At 37.0% G+C, this 21,456-nt stretch overlaps 1 protein-coding gene and 1 long non-coding RNA gene across 3 annotated transcripts in view; one reads left to right on the forward strand and one right to left on the reverse strand.

Moving 5' to 3' along the window:
* Nucleotides 1-6,514: 6,514 nt before the first annotated feature.
* PDS5A (PDS5 cohesin associated factor A) overlaps nt 6,515-21,456 on the reverse strand; it is a 68,738-nt gene continuing 53,796 nt past the window's right edge. The window contains exons 22-34 of one of the 2 annotated variants that reach the window (XM_044418234.1): nt 21,220-21,288; nt 20,288-20,424; nt 19,381-19,504; nt 18,944-19,148; nt 18,553-18,667; nt 17,415-17,547; nt 16,587-16,706; nt 16,133-16,195; nt 14,410-14,555; nt 12,742-12,847; nt 11,334-11,689; nt 8,249-8,399; nt 6,515-7,645 (exon numbers count right to left, since the gene is read on the reverse strand). In XM_044418234.1, the coding sequence (XP_044274169.1) occupies nt 7,553-7,645; nt 8,249-8,399; nt 11,334-11,689; nt 12,742-12,847; nt 14,410-14,555; nt 16,133-16,195; nt 16,587-16,706; nt 17,415-17,547; nt 18,553-18,667; nt 18,944-19,148; nt 19,381-19,504; nt 20,288-20,424; nt 21,220-21,288 (1,818 nt within the window). In that variant the 3' untranslated portion in view covers nt 6,515-7,552. The remainder of the gene's footprint in view (nt 7,646-8,248; nt 8,400-11,333; nt 11,690-12,741; nt 12,848-14,409; nt 14,556-16,132; nt 16,196-16,586; nt 16,707-17,414; nt 17,548-18,552; nt 18,668-18,943; nt 19,149-19,380; nt 19,505-20,287; nt 20,425-21,219; nt 21,289-21,456) is intronic. The other variant, XM_044418235.1, reaches the window with a different exon arrangement.
* LOC123017101 lies at nt 19,049-21,430 on the forward strand. Its single transcript, XR_006413537.1, has 2 exons — nt 19,049-19,168; nt 21,179-21,430. It is a non-coding gene; the product is annotated as an uncharacterized LOC123017101 (long non-coding RNA).

A 21,456-nucleotide genomic window follows, 5' to 3' on the forward strand; every position in this document is an offset into this window, starting at 1 on the left:
TTGAGGTCTGTGCTAGATAGCAGGTTTGTATTCCCCACTTTTAGAGACTGCCTCCTAATATGTCAGTCAGTCAGCAGTGAAAGCATGCTGTAATTAACTGGCTTACTCTTCAGTTTTGTGTACTGGAGCAGGAGAGGCTAGCTTGTGCTCTTCTAGCTATGTTTTGACCTACGGCTCCCATCCTTCACCAATAGTTAAGTCTGATGATACCTGGAAGGCCACAAATAGCTGGAAGACCACAAGTTGCTCATCCATGCATCCATGTTAGAGCTTCATGTTGAAGTGCCCTTTTTATTACGCTTTAATCAACTCTGAATCCATACTCAAAGGATGGAAAGTTGAATGCTACATATCTTGAACTATAATGCTGCTTAATGATTAATCATCTGCTCCTGGGGGTGAGGCTTTATCTAATTTGAAATGTAACCATTTCAAATATGCCATTAAGATCAAAAGTACTGTACGAGCTCAGAAAATTCGGTATATGCTGCTTTTCCTTTGTATCTAGATATGGCATCTATCAGAAAAGTGGTACTGTTAGAAGAACCTTATTGACAAGTTTGCTTTCCATCCCAGTGTTTTTGTTTCATTCTGACCAAGACAACTAAAGGTGCCATTTTGTGTAGGATTAGACAAATGCTTTCAACTCCCAGCATAATTGGCTGGAGCATGCAGGGAGTTATCATCTTTCTGTCTCAATCAGCTTCAGATTACACTTGAAGGATACTTGAAGGGAGTTCTCAACTGACCATTTCAAGTTGTAAGTAAATGAGTGGGCTGGAAAGCAATGCTGGTGTGTGTATCTCGAGATGAAAAACCACACTTTTGTATGGAATTTTTAAAAATAAATACACATTTTAAAAATGTTTATTTCCACTGCAAATGCTTAATAATAAATGCATGTTTCCCTGAAAAGTTTTTTTTTCTTATTTTCTGGTAATAAATCACTCCAGGAGATAATGCATCATAACCAAGTGTCATGTAATGATCTCATTACATGTTAGCAATGTGAGTTAACCACAATAATAAACCAGAAATGAGTAACTTTGATACAATGAGTTAGACGCAGGTATGTATGTGAACTTTCTGGTGAATTTGAAATTTCCTTACATTAAAAGGTGTTTTTGATGGAACCGATGGCTGAGTAATTGCTGGAGCAAAGTGAAGTCTTGTAGCATTTGGAAACTTTTGTTCCAACATTGCCTTTGCAACCATAAGCATGATGCTCATCCTTTCATCCACTAGAAGCATTTTATCATACCTTTCACATAGTGCAGTAAAATCCTTACCTTTTGGCACTACGATATACACGACCAAATTACTACAGCATCTGAAAGTTTATCCCAAGTTACTTTTTATACGCTTAGTGTCAAGGAAGGACCACTGCTTTTGGAAATTTGCAATCTCATATGACTTAGTTTAAATAGCATCATCAATGGTTTTCTCCTCAAACTTTCAAGTGATATTAATGTTGAATATTTTTGGTTGCTGTGAACAAGTTAGCTGAGGCAGAAATGGAAGTATTTCCAGAGCTCTTACTTGGACTGAATTCTTGTGTATATTTCTTTATTCTGCCATATAAATTCAAAAACCACTCAAAGCATAGGGCCATTTCTTTACATCCTGGTCACAACTATTAAGTGGAACTACTCTGCATGTGTCAGCAGAATCAACTAAAATATCCAAATTGGCAATGAATTCTTTATTACCTAGTATGCCAACCAAATAACATCTCTAGCTTTGTTAAGGCAGCTTGTCTTGTTTCTGTTTATTTCTCTCTACTGAAACTGTGTTTCGTATAAGGCTTAAGACAAAGCCATCTTATAACGGCTTTTTTGGGGTGGGGAAAACTATAGCTGTTTTCATCAGAATTTGAGGTGTACCTTGACACAACACCTAGCAAACAATAATTCAGTTTGCACTATTTTGCTTCAGACAGTGTAAACACAAACCTTTCAACCCCAGCATTGAAGGTGTTCTTCTCCCTGATCTCCGCTCCACATAGGCAGTCTGATAAATAAGTCTGGAGAACTTGAAAACTGCTTTTTATTTTGTGATACTCTGGTCAGTCCTAATATAGGCATCATCCAACTTTTTACCTATTTATTCTGCAGCTGCCCACAACTCCCTTCAATTAATTTGAAGGCATCATTTCCTAGGTCATTTCTTTCAGGAGTGACTGGTGGGTTACGATTACTTTAGTCACTTCAGGATGCATGGGAGTGATGGAACATGATAGGAGGAAATACCTAAATCATTGCACACAATATTAGTACAGTGGGAGACTAGATTTAACCAGCCCTATTCTAGACTGAAAATGATCCTGTTTATTTGGTATTTTATGTAGTAACAGGTAATCTGCCTTTCTCCCTGCCAATTTTTTTAATAAAGGAGAATGGGAGTTCTTTCTACCTGCTGCTGATTGAACAAACTAAGCTGGATCTGTGGTTGTGCCAGGAAATGAAAATGGGGACTATGCTGTAATAGCAATTTCCTATCATGAGCCTTATCTCTGCTTGTTCAAACACTGGAAGGTTCTCTCATGTTTACTATAAATTTTGACTTTGCCCTTCAATAATCTCTTAGAAGCCAAAACTAGGTATACATTTATTTGGCTAAAAATACTTTAAAAACCTATTTCTATAATACTAGTATAACACAATGGATGTCAAATGTATTGTGAGAAATTTGTTCATGCATGTGCACTTGTCCCCCTCAGACTAGTGGCCTGAGAAAGAACAAAATACTTAAGAATGAAAACTGTAGCAATTCATACCACCTCTAGGAGACAAAATGGCCTGGCCTGCATCTAATAACTGAGTTAAGCAATTCAGAGGTGAAGCCACATTTGTGTGAGCAAGCTAACCCTTGTGGCCTTGCTTCTGGTTTCCATGCAGAGTTATAAACACTCCAGGGGGTGTTCATGAGTTGTTAGGTACAAACTGGGAACTCTGCATTGTTGAGGCACAGAGTTTAAATCCATGGTTTATTGGGAGGCAAACGTTTCAATCTTCAACATTCCAGAGTTCTTTATGAAACCAGCTGGGAAACAGTGTTCTTGTGCAGCCACAACTGACGGATTAAACAACCCGTTACTTGCTGTTAAATGGCTATAAAGTCAATAGGTGGAATGGCTCAGAGACAAGGACCCAGGAACAGATGGAGAATAGACTACACTAGCATCCAAGATTTGCACTTTCTTCTGCAAATTTTGAAGCAGCTTTTATTCAAAGTAACAAGCATGTTCATTAGGCTGATCAGGTATTATCATCTACTTAATAATTGCAGTAGACTTTTGCCTAAAAGACAGTGAGTGTTCTTCCATAAAGGTGTATAACCTGTATATTTGGCTATCATGTTGAGGTCTTGCAAGCTGGACAGTACTGATTTTCAATAGCATAATTAACAATAACACTTTATAACCTGTCCTTTAATGTTTCACGTTAAATGGTTTTGACTTAGGATCACTAACTTCTCAGTCAGTCTTTAATTTGATTAGCTGAGACAATCCCAAATTTGTCTTGAGCTATTCAAATAATGTGAAGACATCAGGTTGTGTTTCTATACAGTTGCCCTTGTGTTGAAGACAAACTGTGACTTAGTATAGCTGGTATGATTAGAGATGCAAAACAACACCGTTTGTAAAACTTAACTGACGTGCATAGCACCAAAATTTTTAAGATGGAGTTCAAGTCTATTACATATTATTAACATTTGCATCTCTTTCCCCCCTCCCCACCACCTTTCTCCTTGTATGTCCACATTCAATTGTAAGCCTTCAGGCAGGGTCTTTTTTGCTTTTATTTCTTTAGTCACTGCCTAGAAAATGTTGTTAGTGTATAGATAGTAAGTACTTAAAGATTGCATGAGTATAAGGATGGTTACACAACCACGATTCCCCTGCTTTTAACACTCCTAAGCTGTCTGGAAGGTATTGCTTCCTTGCTTGCAAGAGTATGAGGGCACTCACCTAAAATTAGGAAGTGTTTCATAGGAATTTCCTTTGCCCAATATGGGGTAATCCACCCTCCATCTTCAGCTTATGATAGCTCCTGCAAGGCTTTTCTGTGGTCGCACTGGAGAGGGGGCAGGGGAGAGTGGTTGTACACGCGTTCTATTACTAACACAACCATGAGATCAGTAGTACTAATACCGAAAAACGTTCCATTTTGAATAGTGTTTAATGCAGGCCAGCAGTTGCATGCTTTGATCTTATTTACTTTTCAAAAAGCCAAGAACTTGTTTCTCAAATCATTTGCAAGACTTCTAGAATAAAATGAAAGAACAAATGTCTCCAAATTCTCTGACAATGGCTTTGTGCTTCGTGACTGCTTATTATCATAAATCCCTGAACTTGGAGACTTATGTGCATCTTATCTGAGGCAGGAAGAGTAGTGCAGATGATTTTTTTGTCTTCCTGTCCTCATTTCCTGCCCTTGCATTTTCATGAAAACGGCTTTCTTGCTCATCTAGCAAAAGTGTTTCAGAGAGGAAGAGATAACTCAGAAGAGCTTGCTACCTGGGCTGCTCTGTTGCCTTTCCATTGTCCTCCTTGTGCAACCCACCAGAATGCCCCCTTTCTCCCTTACTCTGAAGGTGGATTTCTGATCTTAAAGCATCAGTCAGCTTGCTTTTGTACTGGCTGCAAGGGGCAGCAGGGCCAGAACTAAGCTTCTCAGCTATGAAGTTGGAACACTGTCTTCAACCTTGGAGCAGGAAACCTGAAATATCCTGTGGCCTCACAAGCTGCAGTCTGGAGACTGTAGAATTACTGTTACCTACTCCAAAGGTTAACTTAACCCTATACCATCCATCTGTTCAATTCCGCATGGTATGAAGCCCTTCTAATGCTAGACAATTCTTGAACAATCACACTTGATGACTGCCACCTTCATGGCCTTTCACCAAAGGACATAAACATCAGCACCAGTGTAAATGCACATGTTGCTTTCACTAATCAGTGATTAATATTTAACTTCAAATTCAATGTTTATAGCTTTAAGAAGTCTGTCCTCAGAAGACAGACAGACTTTCAGGGTGGGTTCTGATTATAGATTCTTCTTAGTGATCATGTCTGTCCAAAGTAGTGGAAGTTCTCTACAATAATTGTTTAAGCAAATGTATGAAAACTCTAAACTACAATAAAATCAAGGGAATTTTTCCCTTAGACTAACAAAACCTTAGACTATGTGATGAGAGCTGTAAGACAGCCAAATTTAAAAATGTTTGAAGAAACAGTTTATATATAGAAGTTTAACAATATCCCTTGAGATGTAGTTCTTTCAATAGTCTGCCCCCTTTATTTTGTGCACCTATAACTTAAATTCCATTTTTATGAGCTTTAGAGTATCAAAATTTCACAATAAAAAGCTGTTACTTTTGTTCCTTAAAATGCTCATAAAACCCTATCTTGACTCTACCCCACCTTCAGTATAAGTAGTAGGCTGATATAAAAACAAAGTAAACAACACAGGGTACTATGAGGCTTGGAAGTTAAATCCACTTCCCATGGGATTAACTTCTTTTTGTACAAGCAGCTGTCCTGACAAGCCACAGCTTGTTTAATCAATGATGAGCTGTCATGTCATCTAAACCTGGAAGAGCAACTCCATTCTGGTTGCAGGGGTAAGTTGATGCTACTAATGCCAGCAATCTTGACTCTTCCTTTTCAAGGTCCAAGCTAAGCAGTACACTTAGATTTGAATTCAGCAGGCAGACTAACACACTCAAGCAAACAATGTCCCCTGAAATAGGTTCAAAACTGAGAAAATCATTCTGACTACACACCTAGGTAACAAACTAATGTAGGAGAGGAAGAGCACAGCCAGCGCACTGTCCTGCTGCAGATGTTTCTCCCTCAGCACCAGCCACTGTACTGGTAGGCTCCAGAGGGAGATGAGAAAGGAAGTACATCTTTTTCCCCAGTTCTACAATCAGTTTTCTTTCCTTATCCATCTTCCCTTTTCCTTGTGTGTCCTATCTTTTTAGACTGTAAGCCTGTGGGCAGTGACTTGATTATATGTAAGCCACTCTGGGAGCATTTTTGGTTGATGAGAAACATAAAAATACAATAAATAAATTGTATTTGCACCCATCATCTCCACCATTATTGTCATTTCCTCAAACATTTCCTAAAATGTCGGTGTCTACAGAAAGTACTGCATGCCACCATGGGACTTTCTTCACTTTCTGGAGCATTAAAGTACTCTTGCAGTTAAACATTATCACCTGAGGTTCTGTTTCCATTGTACTGCAGTATTCATTCCTTATGTATGCTTGATCTAGATTGCTGCCTGTTTTGTTTCTATCTTGAACTAAGAAATCCAGCCCATCAGTGATCTATTAATTTATGCTGTCATTTTGTATGCTGGCAGGCCACTTAAGTGTCACTCTTACATGCCAACATCAATTTTTAAGCAGCAGGGGATTTTTGGTCCTAGGCACCTGCAGATATGTTGCGCAGAATTGGGGCAAACCAGACATTATATATTTTTATTTTAAAAAAGATACCAAATGACACCTAGAAGCATTTATTTTATGCAACAAACTTAAATATGGTCATGTGTACATAAAAGTGTACACTATGCTGAACAATGCCAGAAAAAAATCAATGTTGATGCAAATCTTCTAAATTAATTATGAAAAAATGAGCTGGGACAGGAAGACAAAAACGTAAATCAGACTTACTTTCAATCAGCACAATGCTTAAAATTGAGAACAATCCTAAACATTTCCAACATTCCTTACAAAGCTGCCAAAAGTCCAACTATTTTTAAAAATTGATTTTTTACATCATAATAAAAATCTGGTGACAAACATTATAAAATCAAATGCTGGGCTGCTTTTACTCCATTAAAATTTAGAATATTCCAACAGAACCACAGGAGTAAACCCACTTAAAAGTGATATATGTTTTTATAAAACAACTGACAATATGTACATTTATTGCAAATTATATTAAACTAAAATGGAGGGAAAATGAAAAAAGATGAAATGTCTACTTGCAAATCAATCAATCAAGTGATTAGTCTCCTACTCTGATAAAAGTCAGAAAGCAACATGTATAAAAATTGCCACTATGTGACTTTTCATAGCAGGAACCAAAATCTGTACATCTTATTTTGCTGGAAAGAATTATACATAAGAGTCTCCAAAAGAAAAGCGGGTAAGAATTCAGGTATTTTCCTTGTGTCTTGGATTAAAATTCATTCAGTAGGCTTCTACTTCAAGAAAAAGAAGGTTGGCAATACCTGGTTCTAAGTCTGGTAATTTTTAACATTGCTATAAGGACTTCACTGACTTTCTTTAAAAAATGCAGCATGAAAATTAATGGAGTAAAACACTTTTAAACTCCAGATATGCAGAAACTGGAATCAAGTGTTAAGCAATTTGCTTAATTATTGACTTTTCATAAAAAAGTCTCTGGGGAAATAAGTACAGATGCTTTTAGCCTCTCAAGAGTTTCTGCAGATTTATTTTATCAGAAAGGGAAGCAGAGTTTTCCTTCTGTTCTCAGAGCTGAAAGCTGTGTGATCTGAAGTATTTTCAATTCCTATACAGGAAGTTTCTCAGGTTTTGCAGAAGCTTGGAGCATGCCTTCATTTGGCCCTCCTTTCCTCCCTTTGCGAGGAAGTTTTCTTTTTACCTTGTAGAGGAGGAAAACAAATTGTTTTTAGAAAATGAGACTTGAAGAATTTCAATCAGGAAATGAAGTTTACTTCTGTAAACACTGGATTTCTTACAATAAGGCTTCAAACCTATACACACTTACCTGGAAGTAAGCCCTACTGAAATTGCAGAACTTCTAACACACTTCTAACTTGTGTTTTTACGCAAGACATCTGTCTTGTGGAAGATACAGGTCTGATCCAGATATCATTGAATGCAATTTATATTTTTAATGGGATCAGTAATATTTTTAATAAAACCATGTTTTTAAATTCAAAGCACCAGCATATTTTAGCATAACCCAACAATGTAAAAGAATCATCATAAAGATGCTTCAGCATGAAAGCAGAAGCACTCAGCATTCAAACTGTAGTCAAATTAAGGGGAGGACATTGGTGTGTACTCCTTGTTTATCAATGGCCATTATCTAACTCAACTCAATGAATGACTTGGAAGTAGTCCTGTGATACCCAGCATTACATCAGCCACTTTTATACAAGACCTGACTACCACCACCGCCTTCCAGCACCCACATTTACACATACAATCAAAAAAGCCCTGTATAAGCTGCCTGTTGCACCTTTAGGAAGCCTCCCTCTGTTAGATCTGTATCCTCAGGGTCTTCCTGGCTGCTCTCACAAAGTTTAAAGAGATCCATTTCACTTGGAGAATATCCAGGACTTGATTCTATCTCCAACACTGAATCTCCATCACTTCCCAGCACCTGGCTTCTGAAAAATGTTAGAATGGGAATATCATTTGGGAGTAATATTCTAACTAAAGCAAGCTAGGAACTGCACTTCCATCCTTTGAGTTGAAACGAGGCGATTTCTGCTTTTCAGAATGGAAGTCTATACAAGTCAGCATAAGATTTTTCTTAACCTCCTTAATCAACATAAGGGATACAATGTATTTCACAGGTGCTTATGAATTTGCTTTATAGAGGTCATCGTGGGTGGGTAAGGCTCCTGTCAAATAAAATATGCTGCATTTAAGGAAGCCAAAACCCACCTTCTTTCATCTCAGATATCACTATAAGGTTTACTACCCAATTCCAGACATGAAAAATAGCTTTTCAATCTTGGACAAAGATCCAAAGAGCTACTTTAGGCATGCCCAAAGCCAGGCCTTCACAACTTCTGACCACCAAGCCCAAGAATGCCTTTTAACTTGTCAGAGGGCAGGCACAAATGAATAGCTGAAGGGTTTGGAATGTTCTAATTTGTGCAAATCTGCACATGTCTGGTAGCAGTTTACCTTTTTTTAACACCAGACTGCTATTGCTTTTGAAACTCCTTCTCCCTTGAGAAATACCTTACTGTAAGGCAGGGCTGTTAAACATATTGCGTTCTAGGTGATGGATCATCCCCTGGCTCTCAGAGCTCCCCTGAGAGCTGGACATCACCTTTATCCCTCCTGAAATCATCTGGTCCCTCCTATCCCATTCATTCTCCTTAGCACCCCCCCGTCCCCCAGCAGAGAGAAGCACATAATTCAGAAAACTAAGGATGCTTGGATGGGCTTCTTCCAGATTGCTGCTTCTGAATTTAGAAATGGATCAGTAGCCAGAAAAATTATCCTGGGATGGCCACAGAAATGAAATAACTAATGCTGCTCCTCCTGACTGGAAGGTGAGCAGAAGATAGATGAGAGTTTCTTGTAGATTTTCATATGATCTGCAGTAGAATGACAAGCATTTCTACCAACCAATTGTTTTACAACTGTAGCAACAAAATGACTTATCTTCTGTGTTAAATTATATTAGTGAAATGAAGAAAAATTGGGATAACTAGAAACTATTTTGTTTGTAGAAGGGCTGTGAACTCCATTCAATTCTGTTAAGAACATAAGAACATATTACTCAAGAACAAATAAATTCCTAAGCTGTCTGTGTCTTTTTCATCAGACGCCAGTTAGTGAATCTCAGCTCTTGCTATAAAAAAAGGAGATGTAGATGGCTTTCTCAGGTTACAGGTCTTCACAGGTTGCTACTTCAGATTTGTGGGGTGGGGAGATGAGCAGGAATTGGCAAAGTCCTCTGAAGTGACAGGGGCACTATACAAGATTACTCAGAGCATGGGAATCAAACTCATCTTGGAGCAGGAGGGAGACACTATAGAAGAGGCAGGGACAGAGAGCAAGAGGGAGCTCTTAGACCGTATCAAGGTGTGTCTGGCTAAGAAAGTGAACCAATTAAATACTGTCCACCATTCCACCATCTAGAGGGTAGAGTAAAGCCCTTTCCAAAAAGGAGGGAAGGAGGATTTTGATTCAACTCTTCACATAGGCAAGCACTACTCCCACATATCAGAAATCTCTATGTTGATTTAAGCTGTTCGTAACCCTGTAGAATAAAGGCCTCTGCTTCTAAAGTTTTGTCTAAATCCACTGGAAAGGGAAAGGTTGGTTTTGGGGAAGACACTGCTACAGACAGTAGATCCCACAAGCCTAAATTGTGCCAGTTCTTGTTCTAATCTTGTTCAACAAGAAGGTGTATTTTTGAGTGATTAAGGGTGAAAAGTCCAACAGTACTGGTCTGGGTCTGCAAACTTCAGCTTGCCTTAGTGGCAGCCATCATTAAGTCCTCCTCTTACCCTCATATTCGTCTGGTAAAACACCATATACCTTGCTTTGTCACAATCCCTGATCCCAGGGGAAGCCAGTTCCAACACATACCCACAAGCAAGGCCACAACGTTCTTTACTGCTGTGGTGCCTCAACCAACAAGAAACAAGCACAAAAGAGGACAGGGAGAAGAGCTTGGCTGCTAGGAAAAAGAATAAGGGGCCGAGTCTTTCAGATTCCCAGGAAAGAAAAGCAGTAGGTGCCAGTGCACTTCCTTGGCAGTGTAGCCAAGATTGGATGCAGTAGCTAGGCTACAAATCCCCCTTGCACATTTGAAGACATGCTGACAAAAAGTAGGTGAACCCTGCCCCTTGTACAAAATGTAAGCCAACAATGGCCCTACCCACATTCTTATGTAGGGCCAGGGAACTTTGACTGTAAGAAAAACTCTGCCTTCCTCCAGTGTAGAGATCTAGACAGGAGTAGCAGTCACTTCTTGTGAGGAAATATGCAGAACCAAGAGTAGTGCCTTTGCTTATTTGATCTAAGTGGGAATCAAACATGGTCAAAGGAGTCTTTAATATTTCTTCTGATTATGAACAACAGTACTTCTTCCCTCTATTCTGTCATTTACCCAGATTGCTCATGCCTTAACTTCCCATAAGAAACAGCAGAGTACAAAGAACTCCCCAGTTTCTGTTGGCTTTACATTGGGTGGGTGCTAGGAGATGGAGAATGTTTTCCCTCCCTCCCAGATTAAACGGAAGAAAACAAACATGAACAACGGAAAGGGAATGCACCTCCTACTCTTGTAAACAAGAATGAAAAGGGGTTGCTCATACAGCTGCTTATTTTGTTTCTGGCAAGGGCAAATCCCAGAGAACCTCGCACTACCTTACAGGAACCATTATTAGCTATTACTGGTTACCTGGAGAGGGACACTCACTTTCAAATAGTTTTTGCTTTCTACATGCCTTCTCTGACACTCATTAGCTTAGCGAAAACAGAAAACATTCATGGGTTGTCATTTTCACAGAACAAAATCCAAAAATGTATGCTAAGGAAAACCCATATACACAAAGAAGAAAATTAGTGTTTACCTTTGTAGATCAATTTGTCTCTGTGCTGGTAATGTTTTTTTCGCTGTGTCTTGCTGTTTTGGCACTTTAGCATTACTTGCCTCTAAACCACCTGGAACTTCTTGACTTGATGCTGCCCTTTTTCGCCCTCTACCAGATGGTTTACTTGTTTCAGCATTTTTTGCTGTGGTGCCCTGAGATTCAGATTTGGGTGGACGCCCTCTTCTGGGTTTGGGAGGAGCTGGCTGTCCTGTTTCATCCATTTTTTTTTCTTCAGTTTTTTGATGAATATTTTCTGTTCCAGCAGCTGCTGCTGTTCTTTTTTTCCCACGTTCAGTGCTAACATTTCCTTGTGCTGCCTGATCTGAGTTAATCTCCTAAAAAAGAAAATGGCATTACATTTTAGAACTATACAATAACAATGCTCAGTATGCACCACAGCATAATTAATCCAAGGAGATTTATTACTAAAAACCGGAATTCTGATTCCCAAATCAGGTCCTTTCCAACAGTGTGTTTGTAAAATATTATATAAACCAAGATTCAGAGATTCATAATGGAACTTAAAAAGAGCTCAGTGTGGTTTCCAAGCAGCTTGTTGAACAGTAAACCCTGCTTAGGGTGGGTTTAAGGTCTGGGCCAGCATAAACTATAACAATTTTTATGTTGTAAGAAAAAAACTGTTCTGAGAACAGTATGTGATTGCAAACTGTTCCCTTAGCCACAATGTTCTGCATGTGATGCCTGTACCATCCTCTTATGAACACATGTCCACTTGAATGTTTGTATTTATTCACATACTCAGAAGGAATTAAACATTTTGATAACATTTAATCACATTATTGATTTAATCAATTAAACCTGATCTGTTAAGTTTCCTCAGATCACAATTTAAAGTGTTCTTTAACTTAAGTTATTTAAAATGGCATGTTTAACCTGTCTTTCCTTCAAAGGAACTCAGGGCACACATATGGTGTTCCTACACAACACAAATAATAAGGTAGGTTAGGCTGAAAATGGCCACTGAGCTTCATGGCTGAACAAGGCCTTGATCTCAAGTCCCCCTGGTTTAAGTCCAACATTCCATTCACTGAATTGTAATGGCTCATGTTTTCTACTGTAAAACTAATTAAATCATAAAGCATTATGGGCAGAAAGCAAATTAGAGACAACTATAAACGTTGGCATAATAAGTTGCTGCATAATATTACTTCATATGAGTAAGCATTATTTCCTTTCCTATACTCAAAGCAGTGCAGCTGGCATCAAAATTATTGAAATAAAATGTTTTATCCCACTCAAATTAAAAAAAAATCTTGCTTTAAGTTTCTCAACTGCTTTCTTCCCACTTATCAGAAAAGTTATCAGTATTATTCAATCTGGGTGTCTTATTGCAGGGTGGAAAAAAGAATAAGCATTGTAACTATACCTTGTTTTTTACAGGTTCAATTTTGGCTGGAGTGACAGAAATAATCCTCACTGGATTTTCATCATTTTCACTGACACCAGTTTCTGATATGTCTGAACTCTGTTCTCTGTTGGAGCAATTTTTTTTAAAAAGTCAATGCACATCTGTTTTGCTTTATAATTATGTGAACCAGAAATGTATTTCCTCTATTCCATTCTAATTGATCAACTCGTTAAAATGAAAAGATGTGAATAAGATGTAAAACAGAGCTCTCAATTGAATTAGGATTGGTCCAAGATCTTCTACCTCCAAAGCCCTCACTTTAAGCTAATGGAAGTCTTCCTTTATCTGACCATAATCTAGCAGAGATTCTGATGAACGTAAATATATTGGGTTTTAATGGCATTAAGTGTACCTACCTTAAGTGCTCAACTGCATCCTTAACTGTCAAATTCATTATCTCCGCAACTACAGCAGACCCTTATACTGAAAGTACAGGTTGTCTTTCAGAAATGTTATTCTGCATTATAGGCATACAATTTTATAGTTAACCCTGAAATAAATATTCCATATATCTTACAGAGGCATGTAATCTATAATTTTATTTATCTGTAATATTTATATCCTGCCTTTTTTCCTTCAAGGAATTCAAGGCAACTTGCAAAATTCTCCTCATCTCATTCTTATCCTTGCAACAGCAACCCTGTGAGGGAGGTTGGGCTGAGAGTCTGTGACTAGCCCAAAGTCAACCAGTGAGCTGAAGGGAGACTAGCACCCAGATTGCCCGAGTCCTAGACTCGTACTCTTAACCACTAGCCCACACTGCCTCCCAGGTTGAGACTCCACATAAGTAAAAGGACAAATGAGAGAATGGTTTTCATTTTGCTTGAGAAAATGTTTCAATTGATAATCAACCATTATCTAAATTCCAATGGATTTTGTATTGCTATTATATAAAACATATTATAATTAACTATAAAATGAAAATTATTTGAATGGTGAAATTTATTGTATCAGTAGTATAACTGTTTATGATCTGGTAGTTAAAAACATGCTTTCAGCCTGTTTTAGGATATCATGAGGCTGTTAACATTGGATGCTTTGGCTCAAGCAGGATAAGGTTGAGCCTTCTGGGCTATTAGGGTGTATATAAATACAAATAATAAATAAAGTAAGTAAGTAAGTATTAAATAGGTTCATCTCAAGATTTGTAACTAATGGGTTCCCTTCATTAAAGGACTTGGAATAACATTCTAATGCAATAAATATCAGTAGTTTAGATAGGTCCACTGTACAAACTTAATTGCCTGCTGTCAGTTTTTGCTTGCTGTTGTAAATTATTTGAACACTTTCTATTGTATCTATTATACCTATTGTAGTGTCAAAGTAGTTAGCAGCTTATCAGTATTATTAAACTAGAAACTATTTCTTCTGAAATTAAAAACATCTCAATGCCTGGAAGATGAAACAAGAGGTCCAAGTATTACCTGTATCTCTGCAATCAATGGCCTGTATGATGCTGAGTAACCCCTAAATTTCTAGGTTAGGTTAGGAAAATTTAAATATATCAACAGAAAAACAAAAATATGACAAACTGCTCAATACATTTCAATCCATATTGAAAGGAAATATCCCTTAAATGTAAGAGTCCATTTTAAAATCTGAAGTGTTGTACTGAAAACACTGTACCTTGATTTGTTTCCTGCAGGAGAACTCAACTCTGAGTTTACACTATTATTGCTTCCAGTCTCTGATCCTGGGTTTCTGATATATGGTCTCCTTCCAGTTGCAGATAAAGGCTTATTTACTGCACCTAATACACCGGCTGGTTTAGGCTAAAACAAACAAACAAAGTAAGTTTATATAAGTTTGATATATATATAATTTACATATAACAATTTATCAAAAATGCTTCTCTATCTTATTGAAAACAATATGACAGTTTTAGAATTAGGTGGTAAACAGGATCTTTGAGTTTGGTTTTATAAATGTGCATGCATTTCTTGAGCACCTACAGTCATGCGAAAGGGTAGAAAGTGCTGAAGATGAAGACTCTGCTCATCAAAACCAGAAGTTCTGGCTCAAAAAGGGGTAATATATATGCCATCCATTTCACAAGCTAACATCTTTTTTAAAGCTCTGCTTTTCCACTGACACCTTGCTATTTCACAATTGTCAAATGAAAGCACAGTAACAAATTAAAATATTTGCAGGCTTGTTTGGTTAAGGACCATGGGCTGGTACCTACTCCACTTTCACGACAGGCACTTACTGTGACACTGACCAAGCAAGACCTTTCAGTTATTTGCCAATGCTTATCTACATACCCCTGAAATACCAAAAATAGTGGTAAAAATATAAACATATTTTTGCAGATTTATGCTGCTTAAAAATTAATTTGTAAACAAAAAGGTGGCAAACTAGCCACAGCTGCTCTTCCATTTGGGCACATTGGAAGGGATGTCATTGTCACAAGCAGTAATTACACAAAGATTGCAAAAAGGAGAAGAGGAAAAGGCTGTGGTGGAAACCCAAAATGGGTTGTCAATGGACTATCCAAGCTTGAGCCAGAGATTGTCACTCCAAACTCTTGCTTTGGCATTGCTGGATTGGTTGTAACCCCAGGCATCCAGGAAAGTATGTCAAAAAATGGAAAGGGTTTTTGCTGCTCTTGCTGAGTGTTTGTCTGGGCTTGGATACTATGACAAGACATCACAGTCCTAACAACTTCCAGAAAAAAACATGGGTCATCAGATTGTCTTTTTGCCCTCCACAAGCCATCCTGTAGAAAATGTTCTGGGTTAGCAGAATACAATGCACTGTGGCTGGTTCCCCATAATGGCTTGCATTTTTGTGTGAATCTAATCTTTCTAAACATGGGGCTATATAGAAAGACCTTGGTTTTCCCCTTCAAGATTAGCGTAAACTCAGAACAGCCTGAAAGATATAGTTGCACTTGTCCCAGGATCATTTCCTCTTAGATCGTATTAAATATTATTCTATGATTTCAGTATAGGAGCAAAAAATACAATAAACCCTGCTCAGATTAGGATTCTAATATTAACACTCTGTAACTACCACAAAATCTTGGAATTGCTTCACACATTCCACATGAAAATGAACATTATTGTTCTAGAACTGGAAGTTTCCAATTTAGGACACCATTTACAAGTTTCCTACATTAGTTCACCTGAAATCAAGTGCAATCCTAAGCATGTTTCTCAGAAGTGATGCTCACTGAACTCACTGGGATTTATTTTTAGGTAAATGTGGGAAGAATCACAATGTGAACAGGTTGCCAATTGTAATTCATTCAGTTAATCTGTATTTCATTTTATTATTTTCCAAAACACCTGAGAGAGTTGTTATCAATGTGACATGTTCAAGAAAGTACTAGGATCATAAACAGTACCTTTCCCGTTAAAAGAAGAACTCTAGTCTCTTCTGAAATATAATTCCTGTCATTGCAAAAATCCTTTAAGGAAAGAAAAGAGATTACTTAGCCTTTCAGGCCAAATTTAGGATAATTTGTTTTTAACTTTAATATTTTCAGTATACACAGTTCAGGAACTCCAGGTTTTAATCTAAAGAACATTCTAAAGAAAGAAATATATGCTGAACTGTGGTTTATTTATTTATTGGCATTATATGACTAGTCTATATTACAACTGTTATTGATCCCATATATTATAGACAAGCAGAAAATATATTTCTTTGGCTCAGCGTTTATAAAATAACCTAATAAAAACAAAGTATTCTTAAGAGAGTAAGAGAACAAGACAGCATTTAGATAATTATCTTGAAGCTATCTATGGTTAAGCAGAAAGCACAGCCAAAGATTTATTTTCATTGTTTCACAAAATTACCTTTTCAGGTTGTGTAAAAAATTTGGTTGGCAATACAGGATCCTTTGGAGAATCTGCATTACATAAAGCGCTTTTGCTGTTGATTACACACAGGGCCACATCACATACAGTGTAGAGTTTCTGAGGGGAAAAATGATTACAGTACTTTGAAGATTATTTTGCAGTTTTAAATAAGAGCAAATAAATCAGTAAGCCAGCTATATTAAGGATTTGACTCAGCATTACTCACTGAACCGGTTCTCATGAGCACCAAAGCCCACCATGGCTTATTAAGCCACACTGAGTTCCAGAAAATGCAGGCAGCCATTTTGAATATTCAGCCTCTGGTTTGACATGACATCCAAACCTGGGCTGAATTAAATTGTTTAATTTGATTTTATTAAATTAAACAAACAGAGCAGATGGCTACTGATTCAAAAGAATCTGGGATATAAAAACATAAAAAACATGTTTAATACAACCAGACCTTTCAGTTTCCCTGCAACAGACGAACATGAGTACCTTTCTAGAATAGTGTAATAATAGTTCTCATAGGGTCCTACTGTTACAGTACACTTGTCCATTTCACATACACAGGTGCAGGCACACTCACACATATTATTCTCCTATGAAAAATATTTCCAACTGCTTGATGGCAACTAAAGACAGCAGGGCAGAGGGGTTGTAAGGATGGCATTGCCAACATTAAAATGCTTACAACTAAAATTCACTTTGGAGAGAAATGAGAGATTCTGGGTTAGTGCTTGCTCTGAAGAGTTCTGTCCATCTTGCTCAATAACTGACTTCAAAACTTAGGGTTCAAAGCCCTTCTCTTTTCACATATCTTACTTCGTTGGCCTTTGGCTCATCTGGAGACTGTGCATCCCGTGTAAGTTTGATACTTTCTGTCATCTTTTTCATGAAGGCATGACTGTTATTTTCATTCTTCGTCATTAAGACTTCCAGCATGAACCACAGGCACCTTAGAAAATACAAAGACCGTGAAACACGTCATCTTTTCCTAAACACGACATCTTTTCCTAAAGAGAGAGCATATATGAATCTGACAGTACATCCCTTCAACTTCTGCTTTTTATCTCCCACAATCCCATATTGCAGAAATTTATCTATGTTATAAACTAGGTTCTTTTCTCCAAATTAACACAAAGAGAGAAACTGGAAACTTATCTTAGGAGTTCTAGACAGGAAGGAGACAGAATAAAGTGCAGAGGGGAGTACTGACCTTGGGACAATATGATCTGAAAGTTTAGTTAAGGTAATCTATGTGGAGTTAAAGCTTCCCAAATTAGATATTTGGAAGTTTAACTGTTAATCATTTACAGATAAATCCATCAACCCTAAACATATGAATGAATGAATGACCATCATGCTTAGAGAATGGCCTTGAAGAAACATGATTCAGTTCTACTGCTAAAACTAAGTAGGACTGGACTGCTAAACGGTATGGATGGGATCCTGCTTGTGGAAAGTAACTAGATGACATTCTAAACTCCTCAGAGGAATATAGTACCAGTAAAATTAATAAAACCAGCCTCCAAAATGAGTACTCCTAAATTCATATGGAATTCCTAGTACTGTTTAGGTGCATTAGAGAAAACCAAATACCGTTCTCTCCTTAAAAAGGAATGCATTCTGAATGCCCAGACATACGACTTATTTTTAATTTAATCAATTATGGTTAATTTAGCTAAATTTAATTTATGGATTATTTAACTTTAGTTAATCTGTTTAATTTATTTGGGGTGTGCGGGTATATTTTATTATGAGATGTTAGCTATTATTTTATTGTTTTATCTATTTTATCTGATTTATTGTATTCCACGCATGTTTTCATGCTGTTTTAGCATTTGTAAGCCACCCAGAGAACCTTTGGGTTATGGGGCAGAATAGAAATTGAATGAAATGAATAAATAATGCTAATATGAAAAGCAAGTTTTCCAAGCAGCTAATACAAGAAAACACATACTCTTTGATATCACGGAGCTGATCAACATCTTGAGGTTTTGTAAAATCTGGATCATGAGCCAACAAGTGAATCATGTATGGTACCACATATTCAGGCAGCAGGGATAACAGCTTTTCTAGAATAATATATAAAAAGTTCATGAGCAAGCTACACAAGCAAGACATAATACTGAACACAAGGGTTTTCACTATTTTGCTATTATGCAAATAGGTAACCGAATGTATTTTACAAAAAACTGTAAAATTAATCTAATTTTTTATTAATAAAATCAGGGAACAGCACTCAAAATGAATATAAATACAACCACTGCTTTATTATTCCATACGACCAAAACAAGAATGTGGAGTCAAAAAGTAAAGAAAAAATATTATTTGTAAGCAAATTTACTAACCATTGGCCACAGGGTTCTGCTTAATATACTCTCGTCGTATACTTATATTTTTAAGCAAGCATTGTCTTGCATGTGCTCTCCTTTCTTTTACAGGGTCTTTGGCACACAGTGCAAATATTGCCATGTACTCCAATGGGAGCAGTAATTTTACTAGGGCCTTATGCAGCTTCTGAGCAAATATCTGTCTCACCTGGTAACATTCATCCTAGAAGAGGAAAAAATGATGTAAGTGTAATGGAACAACCAAAACAAGCTATGTGGGTTATGAAACTCATGAACAGTTCTGCAATTTTAAAATATATTTATATATTATGTCGCATCTTCAGTTTTAAAAAAGGGAGACACATAATTTTAGCCTGAACAGAGTTTTATTGTAGGGAATCTGCCCTACCTTAATTAACTGTCCACCTCATAGCACTTTAAGTTTGGTTACTCACATTAATGACCAGCGCACAGAGTTGAAATTGCTCTGGGGTTATAATTTCATGGTAACAGGGCTCCTGCGCAAGTTTCATTATGGCACTGCCAGCAGCCAGTCGTAGACGGGACATGTCAGATTTGCTGCATACAGAAGAAAATTATTCTTCCTCTTTCTCAGAAATCACAATTGTATCTAAAGATACATGAGCACTGTGAACATCCTAACAATAATCATTCCAACAAGCGACAGGCTTTCTGGCTGAGTAAATAGTTTTAACAATTCCATGTAAGTGATGACACATTAACACAACATTTCAGGCATTCATCTTTAGCTTTTTATTAGATCCTTCACTGCTATGATTTGCAGACTCAGACTTGAATCAGCTTTGGGGCTGACTTGTAAGAATGGGAAAGAAAATCCCAGCACAATGAGAAATTGGTAGCTTCATTGCCACTTCCACCACTTGCAAGGACTTGGTGTATACAGCAACACAATCAAATACCTAGGTAGGTTTTAAATGGAAAGTAACTTGTTATGATCAGGATGTCATTTCATTTGTCAGATAGCACAGTTTTTACACATTTGGATAGGATTCAAAATACAAACTATTGCTTCTATGGAGTCTTCATTTCCTTTCAGTCTGAGCCACAGAGAGCATCATATGATGTATAAGAGTATACCCTTAGGAACTTTTAAAATATGTATGCTTTCCCAGTCAAACCTGAAGACAGAGTGGTATTCTCATTTTAACCATACTGTTTGAGGTGTAACTGGGTCTAACACTGTATGTCTAATGCTGAATCTGCACCCACTTTATGAAATCTAACAAGGGAATCATGTGTGGAACTCTCACTTTCATATATGCATCTCCCTTGCTAGATTGGTACATAGACAAAAGCCCTGAAAAATTGTAAAACTTTTACCTGATTCTCTTTTGTTCTGTCAAATCTCCTTCACTGACTAGCATAGCCGATAATAACCGGAGCGTTGAATTTGCAGATTTTGACTGGTTGTTTTTCATACCCAAGAGCCAACGTACAAGGAGTTTAATTGCTTGAACCTATTCATAGATAACACGAAGTATTAAGAACTGTAGTAGCATAGTAAAGTCATCTAATTTATTTCAAGTAGTTACTGTTTGAATGTCAGTTCTATACAAAAACAACTGGTCTCGACAAAAATTAGGTTCATCTTTAACTTCAGAACAAGAGAAATGTATATGTATGTTCAAAAGTGCATGAATGAAAGCAATATTCATGCAAGGACATTAAAGTAAATGAGACTAAGGAAAAGAGAATGCTTTTGTATTATGCTTGTCACAACTTCAATTAGCTTGCTGAATTATTTATCTAAATGTTTTGTGTACTGAACTGCAAAAGACAACTGAAAATGAGAAATTGGTGGTTACAAAGAACTGACAGATCTAAAAATTTAGCTGAAAACTAACTCATCTAAAATTTAGAGCAGCTATATATTTCCTTACTTTTTGTGTTTTCTTTTAATATCAGCACTATAAAAGTTAAACAATGACAAAATGAAAAATAATAGCTCTATTCTTAGTAAAGTGATATCCAACATCACAGAATATGGTATGTATGTATAACAAATGAAGTAATAATTTATTATGATGTTAATTTCATGTATAGCTTTGAAAGGCATTGAATGCAACATTTGCCATGAAAGAGAGAAAGCAAAATATCATTTTTTCTAATTAAATAATACTGAAAGTGAAGTTTTTCAAAGGCTGAGATATTACAAAGGTCACTTATACAGATTATGCTAATCAAGAATAATACTGGTACTTATTTTTGTAGGAAATCTACATCTCACAACTGCAGACAAGGTATTAAACTACCTTTGCTAGAACTTCTGGAGAAACCTCTTCATCTGGAGACCATAATTTCCCGTTTTTCTCACCTGTAGACTACAAAGATTTACACAGAATTGAAAGCAGTTCAAAGAAAAAAATGTGCAAAATAACTTTTTTTTAAAGGGTTTGAATAAACTTTGTATTCTTTTCACAGGCTCTTATCAGATATTTATAAAACACTTCTTCATTTTTTCCATTTTGTTTCAAATTTCATTGTTTCAT

The sequence above is a fragment of the Varanus komodoensis genome, unplaced genomic scaffold (assembly GCF_004798865.1).
Source record: "Varanus komodoensis strain SLA01 unplaced genomic scaffold, ASM479886v1 scaffold9, whole genome shotgun sequence".
NCBI lineage: Eukaryota > Metazoa > Chordata > Lepidosauria > Squamata > Varanidae > Varanus > Varanus komodoensis.